The following is an 18,834-nucleotide window of genomic DNA, read 5'->3' as shown; positions in this document are numbered from 1 at the left end:
TTAGGCAATAGACCACAAAGCAGGCTATGCAAGGACAACATGGAGTTCCTCAGCTGTGCCTAGTGCCACCAGTGAAGGACATAGCGAGGAGTGCAGTGACATGGGGAAACAGCACAAGTTAAGAAACACAATAAGAAAAACATAATGTCAACATAAACCATAACACCGTAACTCTTTCTTTTTAATAATTTCTCAACACTACCTCAAATGTTTGTGCAAAAAAAATTAATTATGTTTTTGTACAGTGTGTGTATATTGGTTTGTATTATTTTTACTATGTTGAGATATCTGATGATGTTATCCCTCAGACAATATCGCTAGGTTGCCTGCTACGGTACTCATGATATCTAGATACAAGTACAGCTATTTTTGATGTTGCTTATCTTAATGACTCAAATCGTTGAAAACCACAGAGATGATAGGCTCAGATTTATAAATCCGTATTAGACATGTACATAAGTAAAGTTTTTTTGCAAATATTAAGTGTTAACCTAGTTCATCTTACATCTGTGTTCACTGGCTTTAACAGGAAAAAAAGGTTGATTCCCTACCTTATTACTTCTTGTGTCCAGATCTCTGTCTTTTTTAATCACTATCTGTTTGCCATTGGTATCACTGTTGCTTTCCAAGGCAATGAAATTATCCTGTCATAGCTACAATAATGCAGTTTATCTGTAGACTTCTGATACCAACTGGATAGATACTGCTTTCATCCCTAGTCATTTCCTTTTGTGAATTCACAAAAAGAAGAAAATGCTATAATCATGGTTTGGAAATCTATTTAAAATAATCTTTTTTATTTTTTTTTTTTTTTGCTTCGAAGAAGATACATCTTGTGTATCATTATGTAATTGTAGAAGGTCAAGGAGCCTAGAACTCATAGCTACCCGTATCTCAGGGAAACTGTACAGAGTCCTAGATAGTTGATACAGGGAGGAAACTCCCATATCCAACCTGTTTGCCACCATCGCTGTCATAAAAACAAATGGCTCATTCATGTTCTGTGGCCCACAGCAGATTTACTGCTAGTTTAGGTATGGAAAGCTTCAATAGGTGTATAGGAAGATTTACAAGGCTAGTTATCAACAATCTTGTGTGCCCTGTCCAATACTCATTATTTCAAAGCAGAACACGAATTTCTTAAGCTTAGCATAAACTAATTATAAGCTAATCATCACCTGAAATTGCTACGCTTTACTACTAGTACCAACTTCACCTTCAGTTTTATAGCTTAATAAGGTGTAGCATTTTTACTGGCCACCATTTGGTGGTTGGCAGGTGGCTGATGAAGCACGGAGTGGAGTTTTCCATCTGCTGTTCTATTCTTCCTATCCAGGCTTCATAGGGTATGTATTTTCTCCTCAAACATTAGACTTTAAGCTTGCAAAAGACTTTTTCTGTCTTGTGCTCCAGCTTGCATGATATTGCACTAATCTGCCATATCTGAATATTTTTTCATTTGAAAATACACTGATTTTTTCTTATTACAGTGACAGTTTTGAGTGGGGTTGTACCCTTTAGCAGTTACCAGATACATCACTTCTTGGTGTCGTGCCAGCTAGTGTTCACCCCATTAAAGGGCTAATTAAAATAAGGAGGTCTTCATATTTTGGATGCTTTTAAAGGATCAGGAACACCATCACTTTAGTAATGTACCTTACAGACTTACATTTTTTCATGGCATACCTTATTAGAGCCTGGTAATAATACAGGTAACCGATGTTTTTTAGAAACAGATAGATGGCTCATTTCTGGTTCTTGATAATGAAAGTGCCACCTAACAGTCGTTTCGGTGCAAGCAAAAGCTATGGTTAGGGCTCTCAGAAGAACTGAGGATGTCAGCTGGAGTATTCAGCTGTTACTTGGGTGAATTTTGGTGGGTCTCTGTCCTCATTCTTCAGGTCCTTATTTTTACAATGAAGACAGTGGTGTTGCATGTCTTTTTGCAAGAGTCTTTGGATAAAAGGCACAGTAACAGGCTTCCAAATTCATTCATTCATTTATTTATTTAATTAGGCTTACTAATGACCACAGAGGAGCAGAACAATTGAAGAGGAATAGCTGAGTAGGATCAGCACAGCAATTCTTGTCTCAGGATAGATAGAAGTTAGCAGTCCCAAGGGACAGATAAATCCAAACTAGGGCCAAGGTTTCTGTTAGTCTCATTTTACCCACAAATATTCGATTTGTGCCTCAACTTTACCCATCCCCTTTGACCCCCTGTATCTTGATGTGTAAGCAAGTGGAACCTTTTACAGTATTTTTAAAAATATTTGAACTAGTGTTGTTCAACATCAAGACTATATAACATGTGCAATGAGATTAAAATGGAATAATATAAAGAGTTGTAAATAAAGGAAGTGATTTCATTTTATGCTCTCCTAATTCCTGGTCTTTCCCATTAGCCACTAGAGAGCAGCTTTTTACAGGACCTGAGAAGAGATTACTGTCCTGCAGTGTTACTGAAACATAAAGGGGGGCCATCTCAGAAATAATCACATTTAAAAGTCATTTTCTAAATAAGTTTAGGCAATATGGTTTTAGATTCTGTTGGTTTTGTTCCTGACCCAATTTAAATCTGAACACTTTCGAAAGTCTGAAGGCATAATATTCTGTGACAGAAGCATAAGTATATGTATTCTTGCATGCTGTCAATGGGCATAATTTTTGTATGATTTGTGATTTTGTAGTAATATCATCTCAGTTTAAATACAAAAAAAACCCTGTAAGCTGCTTCAAATGGAAGATAAAAAGCCATATTAGATGAGAACAAAAGATCAGCTAAGCACAGAAACTTGCATCTAGCGGCAGCCAGTAGCGGTTGCCTAGTGAACAGAGCAGGACCCTGTAGAGCATAGCCATTCCTTCAGTTTACCCTCTCAGGTTTCAGCAATTGGTAATGATGAGACTTCTTAAACCAAAGGCTATGACCAAACCATCATTCTTAACTGCTGTCAATGGACTAATTTTCTATAAAGTTATCTGAATTATTTATTTATTTTTGTCTAAAACACAAAATCCTGTGGCAGTATTTTTCCCAGTTTCATTATTCACCCTGTGAAAAAATATTTCCTTTTTTTTGTTTTCAGTTTTTCTCATATCATTGCAGATGGCTGCCTATATGGCTAGTACTAGGAGAAATAGTAAAACTTGTTTCCTACTTATTCACTTTATATTATCTTTGATTTTATTTTTTTTTTATATATCCCTGTACAGCTCTCTCTTTTCTGACTTAAAAGTCTGTCCTCAGTAGAAATTTTCCACCATTCTGATCATCCCTGTTACATTTCTTTGTATTTTTCCAGTTCTACTGTGTCTGCTACTGCAAGTGTGTTACTCTCTCCAATAGTGCAGGTCTCTGTTTCATTGCCCACTCTTTTCTAATGATTTCTAAACTTTGGGTTTTGTTTATCATGAAACTGACATTTTATGCTAGCCACCTAGAATAATTTTATAATTTCCTGAGGAGTCATGATTAATTTAGAACCATTCATTACATATGTTAATATTCTTTCCCAGGGAGGTACATAATCTTGCATTTATCAGGAATTTATTTCATCTGCCATTTTGATGCCTAGTCATTCAATGTTGTGATATTCTTTGCAACAAATTGCTGTCAATTTTAATGATGTCTTGCAAATTTGGGTAATTAGAAAACTTCAGCACTTTTACACATAACCTCCTCTTACAGCCTGCTTTCTTCAGGTTTTCAGTATTGCCAAAGCTTTATGAAAGAACAGGTATACTAGGGAGGTTTGGTCACTGATTTGTAACGTCCTTCATCAAAAGTAGTGTTGATTCTCCCACAACAAATTATATGCACCAAAATGCTTTCCCAATCTAACCTAATTGTAGTCCGAAGTACAGGAAGAGAAGAAACTGGTTGAATAGCATTTGACCAAATTTACACTCCATCACACTGACTCATAGGACATTAGCTGGTGTCACCTCTGGTTCCTGATCTCCTTTTACAAGGGTGGAAGAGAAAGTCCAATGTATAAAAATGCTGAAAACTAATATTAACTTTTAAACGCTTTTCACCTTACAGATTAAACTGATACAAAAAATAATCAGAAACATTTAAATAAGATAAGAAATTAATAATTAGAGCAAGTCAATGAAATCTACAGCTCCAAGTGACTTTGTCTTGAAATTAGGATTGAAATACTGCCTAGGTGTGTTACCCTGAGGTTAAAAGATTTTGTCTGTATCCCATGGGGAATCTGTGGCAGTTTATTCATGGACTGTCAGTTGTATCAATTAATTTAGTAATAATTATAACCTCTTAGATGAAATGGATGGATTGGATTCAGTTTGTCTCACTTGGGCACCTGCACTTTGTCAGATCAGATCCCCCTCTGGAGGCCCTCAGAGACACATTCTTTCATTGAGTACATGAGAAATTTGGTGGAGGTTCTTAAACTTAGAGAGCAGTTAAGCTCCTAAATTATGGAGATTGGAACTCAGTTCTGCTTTCTAAATAGAAGTTATGACTAGGATCAGCCAGTGTCTTCTTTCCTAGCAAAGTAGTGTCATTACTTGGGGAAGGTTTATTTGCTTAGTTGTAAGGGTTTTATGTCCATGTGTGTGCTGAAATCTACTTCTAGGAAGGGGATGAAGGAATGAACTTGATCACAGTTCATCAACATTTGCCACAGCAGGAAAGGCAGTTTCACCTAGGGGAGGGCATTATGCAGGAAGCAGTTGTTCCTACCTGAGTTTCTCACAAAGCAAGAACATGAACATCACTTCAAAAATATCAGACATTGACAAGCACTGGCAGCCCTCAGCAGAAAGCTGCTGGTGCTTTGGTTAGTTACCCACAATACAAAGGTGGCTTTACCCTGGAGTTTTACTTTTTGGCATGATTTTCTTTGTATAGTGAGATAAAATAAGGGAAAATTTGATGACTCCTGTTTTTTCTTTGTATTTCCCCAAATGTGCACAAGCTTTATCCATTCCTTCTTCTCTCCAGTGTAGAAGTACTTGTCAATATCAGAACATTTTGAATGGGTGTTGATCCTTTCCTTTGCTTGGCTGCAATAACAGAGCCGCAGGGGTGAAAGAGGTTGACTCTGCCTTGGTTATTTTTTACTGCTCAGAGAGAAGGCAGTTATTAACATAAGGTCCTTTTCCACCTAACTGTACTGTTTGCCAGGGAGGTCAGTTGCCTGCATCTTCCTTGTAAATGCAGTTCTAATCAGTATGTCATCAGGCTAGAGATAAACCACAGAGTAAACCATTACCCCAGCCAAAACAGTGCCATGCAAAACAAAGCAGGAGCCAGCAGATGCAGCAGTCATCTAGTAAAGATATGCTCTTGCTTTAGCAGAGAAGCAGCACACACAATATTATCAGATTATCTTACCTTGAATTAAAAATACCTTCTCTAGAGAGGTCACCTATATCAGGAAGAAATGGGCAAGCATTTGGTGTTATGTAAACGCTGGGGTTTTTTACCTGTTGTTTCATTAATAATAGGAGTCCACTTAAAAAAAGACATTGTCGTTACCCTCAAATAATTGTATTAAAAGCTACTGTCTAGCAAAGGTTAGAAAGTCAGTAGACATGCATCATTTAAAACACTGACTAATATGGTTATAGAAAAAAAGTTCTGCTTTTGATTTTTCACAATCTTATGTAAAATAGCATATAGTTTGAAAATGAACTGAGCACTGTTAGCCTTCCTCTGCTAGTCTAATCCACACAAAATTGGTCAAAAATAATTATAAACTCCTCTTTTTTGACAAGTCATGATTGGATAGATGATTGGGTTTTGTATAGTTCGAGCAGGTCATTTATTAACAAGAAAGGGCATTAATATGGCTAGATTTAAGCTGCTAACTTAAAATTGTCAGTTTGGGTTGGTAGGTTGGGGTTTTTTTGTTGGTTTTTGGTGTTTTTGTTTTTTTTTTTTGCTAGGCACTGTAGAAGAGTCTGGCTCAGGCAATGTAATTTGCCTTTCATAGTCTACCACAAGGCTCATGATTATTTCTTACAACAAAATATTCAGTGCAACAAATTAGTAGATTTTGCTATGTTGGTTGGGCTGCATTCCAATTCCTGCCTTAGTGATGCTGGCTGCCTTCAGTACTGCCAGCACAATAATTATTGCTGAGTTTTCTAGACCTCATCAAACCAGCAAGGTGATCACCCCCTTGGAACAGCTGGGGATATGAGGTATGGAAAAGTGGAAAGAAATTGCTGCAACTCTGTGCTATCATGCCAGCAAGTGCCACTTGAATGATGGCAGCTATTGGCAGGGGTAGGGCTCTGCTGAAGGAGAGCTTGCAGCATTTCCAGATTATAGCTTTTGCTGCTTCCAAGGAGAATTGCTGTGGGCACTGAATTAAAGAAAGCAAATTGGAAGGTGGGGAAAATGAAGATCTGAAGGTAAATGCAGAAGGGGAGATGATGATTTCTGTCAATAAAGTAATTTTTGTTTTACTGTATGTGATTGCCTCTTTTAAAAAGAAAAAAAAAATTCCACAAACTCTATCATGTCAGCTATGCAGGTTTGTTTGGCAGCCCTCTCCAGCATTTGTCACATAATAAAGGTACCAACCAAAACTCGATGTTATTCTTGTTCCAGCACAGAGAAGTATACTACTATTTATTAGTATTTTACCATATGAAGTACAGAAGCAAAGTTAAGTCTTATTATAGATATTTATCAATATTGTCATCATCAAAATACCTGCTGAGAGACTGCTACTGTACTTGAGTGTATATTTAGGATGAAAAATGGGTTTAATCCAGGACACTCAATATTAACCTTTAAACAAAATAAACACTCAGTAAAAATAAGAGTGTAGCCACAAAATCGTTGATGTAAATTACCACTGTGTAAATAAAAGAAAAACATTATTGACTTCAGTAAACATTTATGCAAATAAGAGAGCCCATTATATCCCTCTTTAGAATCTCTGTTTTCTTTCCTGTTTCTCCCTTTTGTTTGAACATTTTAATTTGATCCAACTACATTTTCTTTTATAGAAAATCTGCTCACATAGAAGTGGAATATTTTGACATCATTCTCATCACTGGGATAAAGTGGCATCTATTAGTGCTATGGAATATGGCAAGCATTCATCATGTGTGTTTAGTCTTCTGCCAGAGCTTTGCAGCTATCCTTTTCCTTGTCCCTCACATTTTAAACTTCTCGGTCTTAACAGTCTGGGAGTAGGGCTTTGTGATTCACTATCTCTTAAGCCGGGACTTTATTATAGTACTCCATTTTTCATTATTTTTTACCTTGTAGGTTGATAAAGCCTGGCTGCAAATAGATAATATTTCGGAAACAATGTACTTAAGATAAGGAGATATTTGTATGTGTACATGAATTGGCATACTAAAAAGATGCATACAGTCAGCATACAGTATTAGTACATTACTCATTACAGACTAGCTTTTTATTCATTACTTTTGTCATCAGGGCTAGGGAAAAGGTATAGCTAGTCTGCCTGTTAATTTTATTATAGCTTTAATGTTGGAAGAGGCAAGAGAATGAGACTGGAATCTGTACTGCTTACTTATATCACAGTTCTTTCCAGGGGCAGGTGATGGGTTTTATATTTCTTTATATTTATATATGTATATATAAAAATATATATATTCCTTTAAAACGGAAAGCTATGGGCCCCACTTATTTAAACATATTATTTCATAAAACCAGAAGAACTTTGTGTTTTCCTTGACATGTTTAATGGGATCTTTTTGAGGGCAGTGTCTGACTGACTCAATCTAGCTGTCCACAGGGATTGAAAGAGGGACCCCTACCCCAATTGCCCAATGGCCTAGGGTTTTCCTGTAATGACTATGACAGCGTAGTGTTTCATGTGCCACCTTTTTTTTTTTATATATATATATAATCATGTTGCAAAGCAGATTGAATAAAAATGGTGAAATATTGCGAATTGCTGCAAATTGGCTGGCTCTGATCAACAGTTCTTTAATTGAATCAACAGTCTTGAACTAGCTTATGACAATACTCCATTTTCTTCACAAAATAAGTTTTTGCCCTTAGGACAGAAATTTCTGTTTGTGAAACTGGGGTGTAGAACACAATTGTTGTTCCCCAGATGTGGTTATATTTAAAGGTGCTGGACCTGGGTCACTGGGCATCTGGAAGATGTGATCTGAGACCTTGTGCTTGTACCTGCGACTCTGGTGCAGACAACAGATAACAAGTTTGACTTTTAAGGATGTCATGTTGCAGAGAACATGCTTGCTGCCTTCAGCAGCACTACTTGGAGTTCCCTAAGGACTAATGCCTTTATACACAGGTAATAGGCAAAGTTTAGCAGCTAGAAACTTTTCTGGCTATAACCAATGTAAATGATCTCTCTTCCATAAAGCAGTCTACATAGTTGAAATGTTTTTTTTTCAGGTTATGCCAAGACATGAAAATATAATAGGTACTTCACATATTTTATATAAAAATAATGACTATTCTAGCAGGAGCATCTTAAGACAGAGATTTCTTTAAGGTCAGAGTCAGCATCCTGCTTAGCCAGGTTTAGTTGTGGAATGAGTGACTACAAAGCAAGGAGCCCTCTGTGCCTTACAGTTCTGACATGGATTAGTTCTCTTTCTTGCTTTATGGACACTCTTACATGGCTGAATGCAAATAAAACCATATTCATCATAGTGGCTAGATTAGCTATTTTCATTTGATATAATCCTCTGATACCAAATGCCCAGCTGATGTGATAGTGAGTGATCCTGCCAATACCTCTCAAAATTATATAGCTAATGAGGCTTCTTAAAGGTGTGACTTTCCTGCTGAGGAGTAGAGACTAATTTTTTGTTGTTAGAAGGTATTTTTTTCAGGTATTAGGCCATATCCTATTTTTGGCTGAAGAAACATATGCAGAAGATAGTTTCATTACCTCAAGTTTAGATACCCTAGATACATCCTCTTGTCAACTCCATAACAACATTATCATATCTTTGTTGAGTTTACAAAAGTAATATATTGTAATCTGAATCACTGTGTAGAAACTAGTTGTATCTTTGTGAATGAAAGTGTGACCTGTTTTATTGTCAAATATTTCCATAAAGACAGAAACAGTTTGAAAGTATTAGATAAGGCTAATCTTTCTGAATGCTCTCTGAATGCATGATTTTGCCTTCAGGTTTCTTTACTGCAGGGAAATTATAAAATATTGTGCAATTATAAAATATTATTGAAGCTTAATTCAAAAGTATTTTTATATTCAGAACTGGCTCAAGGCTTCTCAGCAGCATCAGTGAAATTGAATTTTGCCACCTTAAAAATGAGGTGTGGGAGCCAGGGCTTTGATGCTTTTACCAGAAGAAGGGTGCAAAGGAAGAAGAGAGACAGGAATAGAGGTAGGGCAGAAAGGTGGAAGGGAACCCCTGAGAGATTGGTCTTGATCTTCCCATTGTCAACAGCAGAATGAGAAAAGGGAGTCAAGCATGGTGGTAGTGTTTAAAATTATTCCCACCAGTGGTCACTAACCCATCTATCATGATCCCTCCTTTGGCCACAGTCACAGCTAGCCTGTCTTTGCAGACCTTTGACATAAAGTAAAAAGAGTTTTTAAAAAAGTAAAATAGGCATCAAGCCCAAGACCATCCTCATGACCTATCTGACTTTGTACCAGGTGGTCATATGAAGCTAACAATGCAGAGCGCTGCCTCCGGTAAGCTCTAGGTTCCCAATGTGTTTAAGTGCTTTTGTTAATCCTTGATCCTATCTTAAGCTTGCACCAGTAAATTGGCACAGCTTTCACAGCAGGGTCCTGTAGCTGGGACAGGCTCTGTGTTGCTGTACTGCTTCCACACCTGAGCTGGCATGCAAAGAGATGTCTGACCTGCACTCTAGATTCAGAAGCACTTTGGGAAGAGACAGCCCTTACATTTCTACCCCTGTGATACAGGCCTGCATTCTCTAAATCTGGCCTTCTAAAAGTAAAAATCACATCTAAGCAGATATATTAAACTGTTCTTGTATATTCTATCTTCTGTGACAAATGCTTTATTAATAGAGGTGGTTGTTTTGGGGGTGAGTTGGATTTTGGGTTTGTGGGTTTTTTTTGGTGTGTGTGGTGCAGCTCATCTGATTTTGAATGTTCCTTAAAAACACATAAGCAGTTTTTAGTAAATGCTTATTACGCTCCTAGCTGGGACCTAACAGCTGAGTATTTTGTGTTATAACATCTCAGTTTTAAGGTAAAAATGAACCTCATAACTTGACCCAATTTATTAGTCTGAGTCTGAACCACTTTTGTGCACACTCAATCCTTATCTTCTTCATTTTGGTCAAGTGCAACTATATCATTAGAATAATGCAAAAATTGTTATTGCAAGTGTTCATGAACAGGAAATAAAATACTTTTCAGGGATTAAAAATCTTAGTACCTCTAAGTTTTTATTACTTAAGTTCATCACATAGCTGAAATACTAATTTCATGATATTTAGCCTTGTGGGTAGAACAGTTTATGTGAGACTGATTTTACAAATTTTCTTTCAGGCATGTGAAAGAATGTGGTTCTGATACATATCTATGTCTTGTTATTGTTGGCCAGCCAGAAACAAGAAACTCTGTGGTCTTAAAACATACACACACAAAAAATTTGCTGTTAACATGATGTTAAGATTTGTGATCTAAGTTGTAATATGAACTTAAGACCCTAACCCATTCAAGCTAGTCATTGGGATCAAGTGTGCAGTTGTATAGAACCTTGCTCTGAAGCCAAATGAATGAACTGAAATACTATTCTGGTATCAAGAGTATTGAAATCTACTACACCTCACAAATTCTCATTTTTTGTTGTTTAGTTATTAGCAAAGGTGAATTTGGTCTTGTACAATACAAAACCCTTAGACATCTGAGGTACAATTATCTCTACAGCTTTGTGTAGCTATATAAAATTTTGCCATGAATTCATGTCTTTGCTCTAGGTTTCAAAATTTTACATACCTTAAGTGCAGGGCTTATTTAATCAGTTTTTTATTATTATTCTAGCAATATGGTTCCTATAAGGTTATTCTAAAAATAGTTTTAGGAAGCAATATTAAAAATACCAAATAATTCACTTTAAAATTAGGGACTTCATTTTTTTCCCTATCATTTATCTCTTTCATCAATATTGGTGTTTCATAATATTTGTGGAGAAAGTATGTTGCAAGAACAGAACTTGTTGATCAAGCATTTTGCCAGCAATTTCCTCATTTTTTCTGCTTGCTCACGCAGGAGCTGATTCTTTCAGGGAAGTACTTGGAAGACAGGGTTTTGATTTTGTTATTGTTTGAGTCACATGTATGTATGGTGGAGTATAAATGTTTATAAATTGGGAATATAATACCCTGAAGATATATTCAGTGCACAGTAAATCATTTTTATTTAAACCAACTGTCAGCTTCACCAGTTCAGCTTTGGCTAGAATCTTTCTTATTTTCATGTCATGAGTAATAATAACTGAAGTGTCATTTAGATAACAGTTCTGCTTCTCTTTACTAAATAACAGAAAACCTACTGTGGAAAGATTGTATTTACCATTTTTTATTATTACTATTTTCAGTTAGAAAAGGCATCAGCTGAGACTTAGAATACACTCTGTACCCACGGAGAGTCCTGATGTCCTCAGTAGGTCACAGCAGAAATCTACTTGTACACGATATGATGCAGGGATGTGGTCCTACACAGGATTTGTAAAAACTATGATTACCTTCTTATCAATTGCAGAGAAGGCCTATTCCTTCTCTCAGCAGCATCCAACGGATTAAGGACAGGGGCTTAGTATTATATATGTGATACCTTTAAGGAACCAATGGACAAGTGTAAACTAATTCCCTCTTGATTTTAACTTGAATTACCTGTGCTTGTGATGGTTTTTATTAGCTGTGCTGAGAACGTTGTATCTACAGTATTTTACAGAACTTCATTTTAGTTTGGCCTTTCTTCTTACAAAAAGAATTCAAACCTTTTTTTCTTTCCCTGCTGTTTTGCAGTAAAGGACTTGACTCATATGTGCATGCACCCTTGCAGATTCTTAGGTGTATTTTGTATGTATTTGACTTTCAAAGGATTGGGTTTTCTGCTGGGTAACTGTGGAGAAGTTGTTGAGTAACTGGGCCCTCTATCTCAAGATAGTATCTGAAATGTTAATGAAAAATTAAATTAATCTAAGTAGTAGCATAAATATATGATTCCTGCCTCAAAATTACTGAAGTGCTGGGGGAGGGTTTGCTGGAGGTATTGTTGTGATGCAGGTAGGCTTTAGCATTAGAATTCTTTTATAAGCCACAGGCCCCAAATACTTGCATTTATTGGTTTCTTTAACTTTCTATTCCATGGAACCAAGTACTGAACATAATTTAAAAACTATATATCTAACTTTAAAACACAAGCAAATTATTAGAAGCTGTGGGAATTTGATGCAACACAATTGAGCTGAGGGGACTTAATGAGTTACTGGTTAGAGCTTAATTTCTATAGCTCATTCTTAGCCTGTACCAGCCATGAAATAAACCATGGTTGCTTAATTCTCCTTCACTGTGATTTAAGCTAATGCTCTTCCTTTGGAGTGAACTGAGAGCCTGCTGCTGTGACTGAGCTGGTGAGTCCCTCAGTTGATGTGACCCTGCTCCAGGCTCCAGTGTACTGAGTGCCTCTGTGTCCTGCGGGGTGTCCAAGGGCCCTGGCTGGCAGGGGCTGTACATGGTTGTGTGTGCGCACGCCTGTGTGCACTTTATTTTATAAAAATGCAAATTTTGATTCCATGTCATTGTGAAATAGTCGTGGTTGAGTTTCTTCTCAAGGAGCTTTCTGAGGAAAGGCACTTTGTCATTTTCCATTTTGGAGTATGTGTTATAAATCATCTTTTGACTGGTTTCTCCTTTGTGGTTCCTGTCTGAAATTTTAGTCCAATCATATACTTTAAGAATCATCTCAAAATGGTTTTCTTTATCCTCTGGAAATTCAATTCTTAGATCCCTCAAGGTCAGTAACACTGTTAACCTATTAACAACCAACATCTGACAAGAATCTGGAAATAGCTTGAGCTATTCCAACTTGATAGTATACAGGCTGTTTTTATTTTGTATTTATTTTTAAAACAGCAGAAGTCTGGAAAAATATGCATTAGTAGAAATGGTTCACTGTAATTACACTTAACTCATCTATAATTTTACAGTGTTTACATAAAACAATCTTTCTATGATATTTTACTTATTTGGAAGCCTAGGACAGTTATGTGGTAGTCATCTATTTTCTAACATTAAGAACTGATGCCACATAACCTTACATTTTAGGTTCACCACATTATTAAAATAGAGTTGAACTAAAACATATTTTCTCTTTTCTTAACTTCGTGTACTTTTTCTTCCAAAGCATCCATTTTTTTTCTATTCTCATTTTAAACTTTTTTCCAGAAGAAGAAGAAAGAACACAGACAGTTCTTTATCTGTTTCTAGACTTTGAAGATTAATAATTCTTTGTCAGCCCTTTCGTTTCTCTCTGTAATGTCCTTGAAACATCATTAAACATTTGATGCTGGTGGATATGATTTGGAGAAATAAGTGCAGTTGTTTAATCAAAAAAAATTAAGTTTTTGAAGTAAAGGGGAAAGAAAATCTTTCAAAAACAGGTATATATTTTTCTCCTGTTATGTAAAGAAATCCCTTATGACTCTGGCATCTGTGGAAGAGGAGGAGCTACATAATACTGTTTTTAATAGATTTTGTCAGCACTTTGTCCTATTTTTTGTTTTTCCCCTTTTTAGAAACACAGACCCAATGAGATGTTTTTATTTTTTTATTTTTTTCTTAGTGACTGCATGAAAAAAGTCCATATTATTTTTACGGGGGATTGTGGATTGTTTTTATTTTCTCTTCACTTTCATCTCTTCAGGAAGTGGGAATGAAGTTCAAGTTCTGTCCTATATTTTCCATTTGATAAATCTGTGATGCACCTTGCTGTGGTAGTCTGATCTAAGGAATAGCAGCTGTATTTCCACAGCATTTTATCTCTGCACAGCCTACCAGAATGCTGCTATTTCATATATCCAGCAGTTCCCACTCACAGCTGATTCCTTGGAGTGACAGGAGAAAGTCTAATAGCAAGTCTGCCTGTGGCAAAGGTGAGGTAGATACACAGGGACAGAGCTGGTGCAGACTTGTTTCCTTGTGCTGCACAGCCAATATTTTACCCACTGCTTTGTGTGCCATGTTATCTGGTAGGTCACCCTGCCAGAGGTTTCAACTTGGCCACAAAAAATGAGGGAGTGGTTACTTGGTACTGAAGAAATTGCTAGTCATTAAAAAGAAAAAAAAAAAAAAAAAAAAAGTACATTGGTCTGTGGGAAGTGAAGATTTGGACAGAAGTAACCGTTTATCCAGCACAGCCCCATAAGTAAGTTTTGGTGCAACTACTGCATCTTTCACCAAAACAAAAATAAAACAAAACAAAATGAAATGTTCTTGCTGCATGATACGCTGTTTCCTTTTAACCTTAAGCTGTAGCAGGAATATTAGGTTTTCTACTTTTTAATGTAATTAACTACCGTGCTGCAATTTCCCTCTAAAATTGGCATACTTAACTGTATGATTTCTTACTGGTTGAATGATTTGTGTCATCCCATGTATTTTTTTGCACAATGAATCCCTACTGTTAGTATACTAGAAGCTTGTACAGTCTAGACTCCTTTTGCTACGGCTTTGCTATTTGTATTTACTCCTTGTCCAGCTGATGAAAGTCAGAGCTCTGTGCTCAGAGTAAGCATTTTCCCTTTGTTACCTGTTTAACAGCACTTAAGGTGTAGCAGGTCTTTTGCTGGTACCTCTAATAGACTTCACGCAGACCTACATAATACTGCTTTATGTCACATGTTGGTCTTTTTTTATGTACATGACTATGTCAGTAATAAAGGAAATATTTCTTAATGGTAAACTTGGAAGCACAGGCAGTCTGAGTTCCTAATGAAGTTCCTAATACAGCTTGGCTTTCCTTTTCTTTCTTCAGCACATTGTCACCATTACAATGTAATGTCTTGGGATTCTGGGAGCTCTTCTATGATGTTGCTTTGCTAGGGAGAATTGTAGGATAGCTCAGATAAATTCATTAAGATCTTGGGTGATTTAGGACCAGAATCTCTTTCTATCAATAAATATATAAAATAAAATAGTAGGCAAAATACCAAGACTGGTTATAAGATGGATGCATTGTGTGAAAGGAATCTTTGTAGCAGAGAGGAAATCAGTGGTTGACATAAACCCCTGAACTTTCAAATTCAAAACAATCCCAACTTAAATTTCAACAAATACCAGTTAGTTCTACATAATTAACACTCTTTACGTTCACAGTGCTGGTGTAAGTGTAGGCTGTCTTTTTAATGGCAAATTTTCTTACTTAATTTAAGAATGAAAGTGTTGTTGTGGCCATGGACTGTGGCATGAAAATTGAAAAAAATCTCCCATAGCTATATGATGCAAAACCAGTCATGAACAGTAGTTAATTACTCATTTAGTACTTGATCTCAAAATGTATTATTTTTTAAATTAATGAAGTGTGTGGCAGGTACACCTAATTCAATTAATCCACAGTGTAGTATAAACTGAGTAAATAGTCACCTGTCATTTAATGAAAATTTACAAAGAAACAGCCTGTTTCTTCTTTCTCTGTTTTGTGTGTGTGATGTTGGCATTGCTGTTGTCATAACTATTATTATTATTGTCTTTTTATTATATTTTTATTATTCACATTTCCATGAAACTCATCTATTCACCGTTTCAGTTAGTGAAATCGTTGATGTCAAAGAAATTCCTTACCCTTTCTGTCTAAATTCACTTCACCATTACATTGCCTTCTATCATTCACATCAATATTATTTTCATCAAAACGTGCCATTCTGCCTGTGGGTTGGGGTGCAGTGCTGTATTTTGACACAATATCCTAACACCAGTTAAGAGACACCTACTATCTAAATTCTGAAACTATTTCTAATGATACTGTTAGAAATGCAAGTTTTCTGCTTTCTGATCTATCTGCTTGGTATGGTATTGCTTGAAAACAGTCATCAACAAATGAGATTGTTCCTTAATTCACTTTTTTAAATTAAGTATCTGGAGAGTTGGGTTTATACTTCAGTGCTTATACTTCAGCTGATGTTTGTGACAGGGGGAGGAGGTAAACCTCCCGGTATTATTAGAATCTGTCATTATTAGTAGAACTAGGTCAAAAAGTTGCATGCATTTGGTTACAGATAGAAGCCCACTGACAGGATAGCTGGGGATAGGAGGAGAAAAAACCAAAAGGTAGGGAAATAATGGAAGCAAAGAGACAGAATTAGGTTGGGGGATGCTATTGTGATGGAAGCAAAGTAGATGAGAAGGTGTCATAAGCCTGCCACTTATTTTCAGCACCTATACTCTAGAACATTATAACATTTGCTGGTCTATACAACAAAATGATTTGTGTTTCTTCTCCTGAAAACATACCATCCTAGTGAACAGTTTAGTATCTCCATAGAATTGCTCACATGAATATTTTAGCTAACGGAATATAACTCAATAAACTGTCAGTGAGAAATGCAGCTTTCATTAAAACAAGAAGGTGAAACATTGCAAACTCATTTCATTTTACTGCTGACTGAAGTATTTTTTTTAACTCGGGACAATTATCTTGGGTATGGGAAGGGGAAATGCCCTAGTAGATGTTTTCTGTTCTGTTCTAATCTATTTATGCTTTTCCTTTCTAATTATAGGTTTCTGTGCTCGAGAGACAGATATTTGACTTCCTTGGTTATCAGTGGGCACCCATCCTGGCAAATTTTATACACATTATAATAGTCATACTTGGCTTATTTGGAACCATCCAGTACAGACCTCGTTACATTACGGGAGTGAGTATTTAATTTTATTATTTTGCTTACTTATTTTGATGTGCATGTAAAAAAAAACCTCAAAAATATCAAAAACAAAAAAAGTATTCCAAACTATATTGCTTATAATCAAATAATAATCTTAGCTTCGTTTAACTTTCTTCTGTAATATTTTACATTTACTTATTATGATTTTGAGACACCTGCAATAATTAAGTGGTAACAACCTATAAAAGTTGAAAGTCAATGTGATCACAAACGACATGACAATATGAACTTTCAAGAAGTGAAGTCAGTTTAAGGAGTTACATCATCCTCAGAATTACAGGGATTTAGAGCTGGAATAAATGCTAGCCATAACTTTCCTAGATACACTGGACCTCCCCAAGAGATCCAAGATTTATTATAGTTATTCATTATTGTTATTAACCATCATTGCTAGAGTGCCTATCTGTTTTATATAACCCTCCTAGAAATTATAGTCCAAGTAAAAATTAAGTATGAGAAAATGGTAAGAAATGCAGGTTATGGACTGAGGGCTCCAGCATAACAGTAAGACTTACAATTTTTATCCATTTCTTTTCCTTATTCAGCTGCCCCTTATACACAGACTCAGCATTGCTGTACTCACTGGTACAATATAATATTAATGAAATTCTCGGTTTATACTCTGGGTTTGTTTTTTCCCCATTTGTAGGTCTATAAAGACAGAATAACTCTGAAAGCCATTGTTCAGAACACCTTTTAGAAGTAGATTTGCATAACTATTTCTATCAAAATTAACTGCTAATTCAGTTAAAGCTTGTATTATATTTTTCAAAGACAGGCAGCAGTCAAAAAAATTTGCCTGTACACAAATATATTTTCATGTCAAATGAACATAACTCCACTGACCCTGTACCCACTTCTGCAAAGTCTGTTTCCTCTTATGCTGTTCCCTCATATACCAGTAATCACTCAGGAGACAGAAAGGTTTTGCTTGTACCTCTGTGCCATGGTGTGATGCTAGTAGTAATACATTAACATTAGTGCCTGTGTTTCTATCTCTGTGATTTCCTATATGCAGAAAATGTGTCCACGTATATAGTGTCTTTATGCATGCACAATTTAATATAGTCCAAAGCATATATTATCAACATTGAAAAATATATTGCAAGCCTTAAATATTTACAGTGTTTCCTTCAAGTCACAACTCTGGGGGTCAGGTGAATATGGAGTTTTCTTCTACCACTTCTGGTGCATTGACCAGTACAAAAGGCTGGGTGGGGGTGGGGAATAAAATTCAAGCAATTGTCAGTTCAATAAAAAGAGTTAAATGTTCCATCCTAAGACTATTCCAAGGCATAAAAATGAGCACGAGCATAAAATGCTTAGCTGAGCTAAACAAAAAAGCTAGATTTAAATGGCATTTTCAAGAGGAGTACAGAAAATTACCTGCTACAATGATGAGTGCATTGTGAATGGGGAGGAATACCACCCTTATAAATATATACCATTCACATGAGTTTCTTGATGATATGGTTTGTGCCACACCATCCTACTCATTTTCACACATATCTTTTCTTAGAGCTCCCCCTCAGTCTCACTGTGTAGTCCATCTGGCTTTATGATTTTGCCTCCCTGCATCCTCTCACTGAATTGGATCAAACCAATCTAAAATCAAATTATATTGCTCAAGTTTTATAATGGACACCTGAATCTGCCATCTATCACAGACTGCTTAGATATGGAAATGATGAAACATTCATCCTTCTTTAGTTGGATCAGCAAAGGAGTGCTGTGATTTTTTAATTTCTGTTTGGAGAGTATCTGAAATCAGGATGAGCAAAATGGTACTGGTCACTGGAGGGAGAGATAAGGGAACTACATCCTTTTATTCAATTTTACTGGGCCCAGAATAGGCACCTTGTTGAAGCTGGGTAAAACTTTGTGTTGTCAAGTTCAAAGGCAAGAAGAAAGACAACAGCCTATAAGCCTGCAAGGGTG

At 36.2% G+C, this 18,834-nt stretch overlaps 1 protein-coding gene across 1 annotated transcript in view; it reads left to right on the top strand.

The window, feature by feature from the left end:
• The window catches only part of NKAIN2 (sodium/potassium transporting ATPase interacting 2), a 572,838-nt gene that overhangs the window by 241,232 nt on the left and 312,772 nt on the right, over positions 1 to 18,834 (top strand). The window contains exon 2 of the mRNA XM_055714854.1: positions 16,732 to 16,869. Coding sequence (XP_055570829.1) covers positions 16,732 to 16,869 — 138 coding nt within the window. The remainder of the gene's footprint in view (positions 1 to 16,731; positions 16,870 to 18,834) is intronic.

This window comes from Falco cherrug, chromosome 6 (assembly GCF_023634085.1).
Source record: "Falco cherrug isolate bFalChe1 chromosome 6, bFalChe1.pri, whole genome shotgun sequence".
Taxonomy (NCBI): Eukaryota; Metazoa; Chordata; class Aves; order Falconiformes; family Falconidae; genus Falco; species Falco cherrug.
This window is presented reverse-complemented; position numbering and strand designations above follow the sequence as displayed.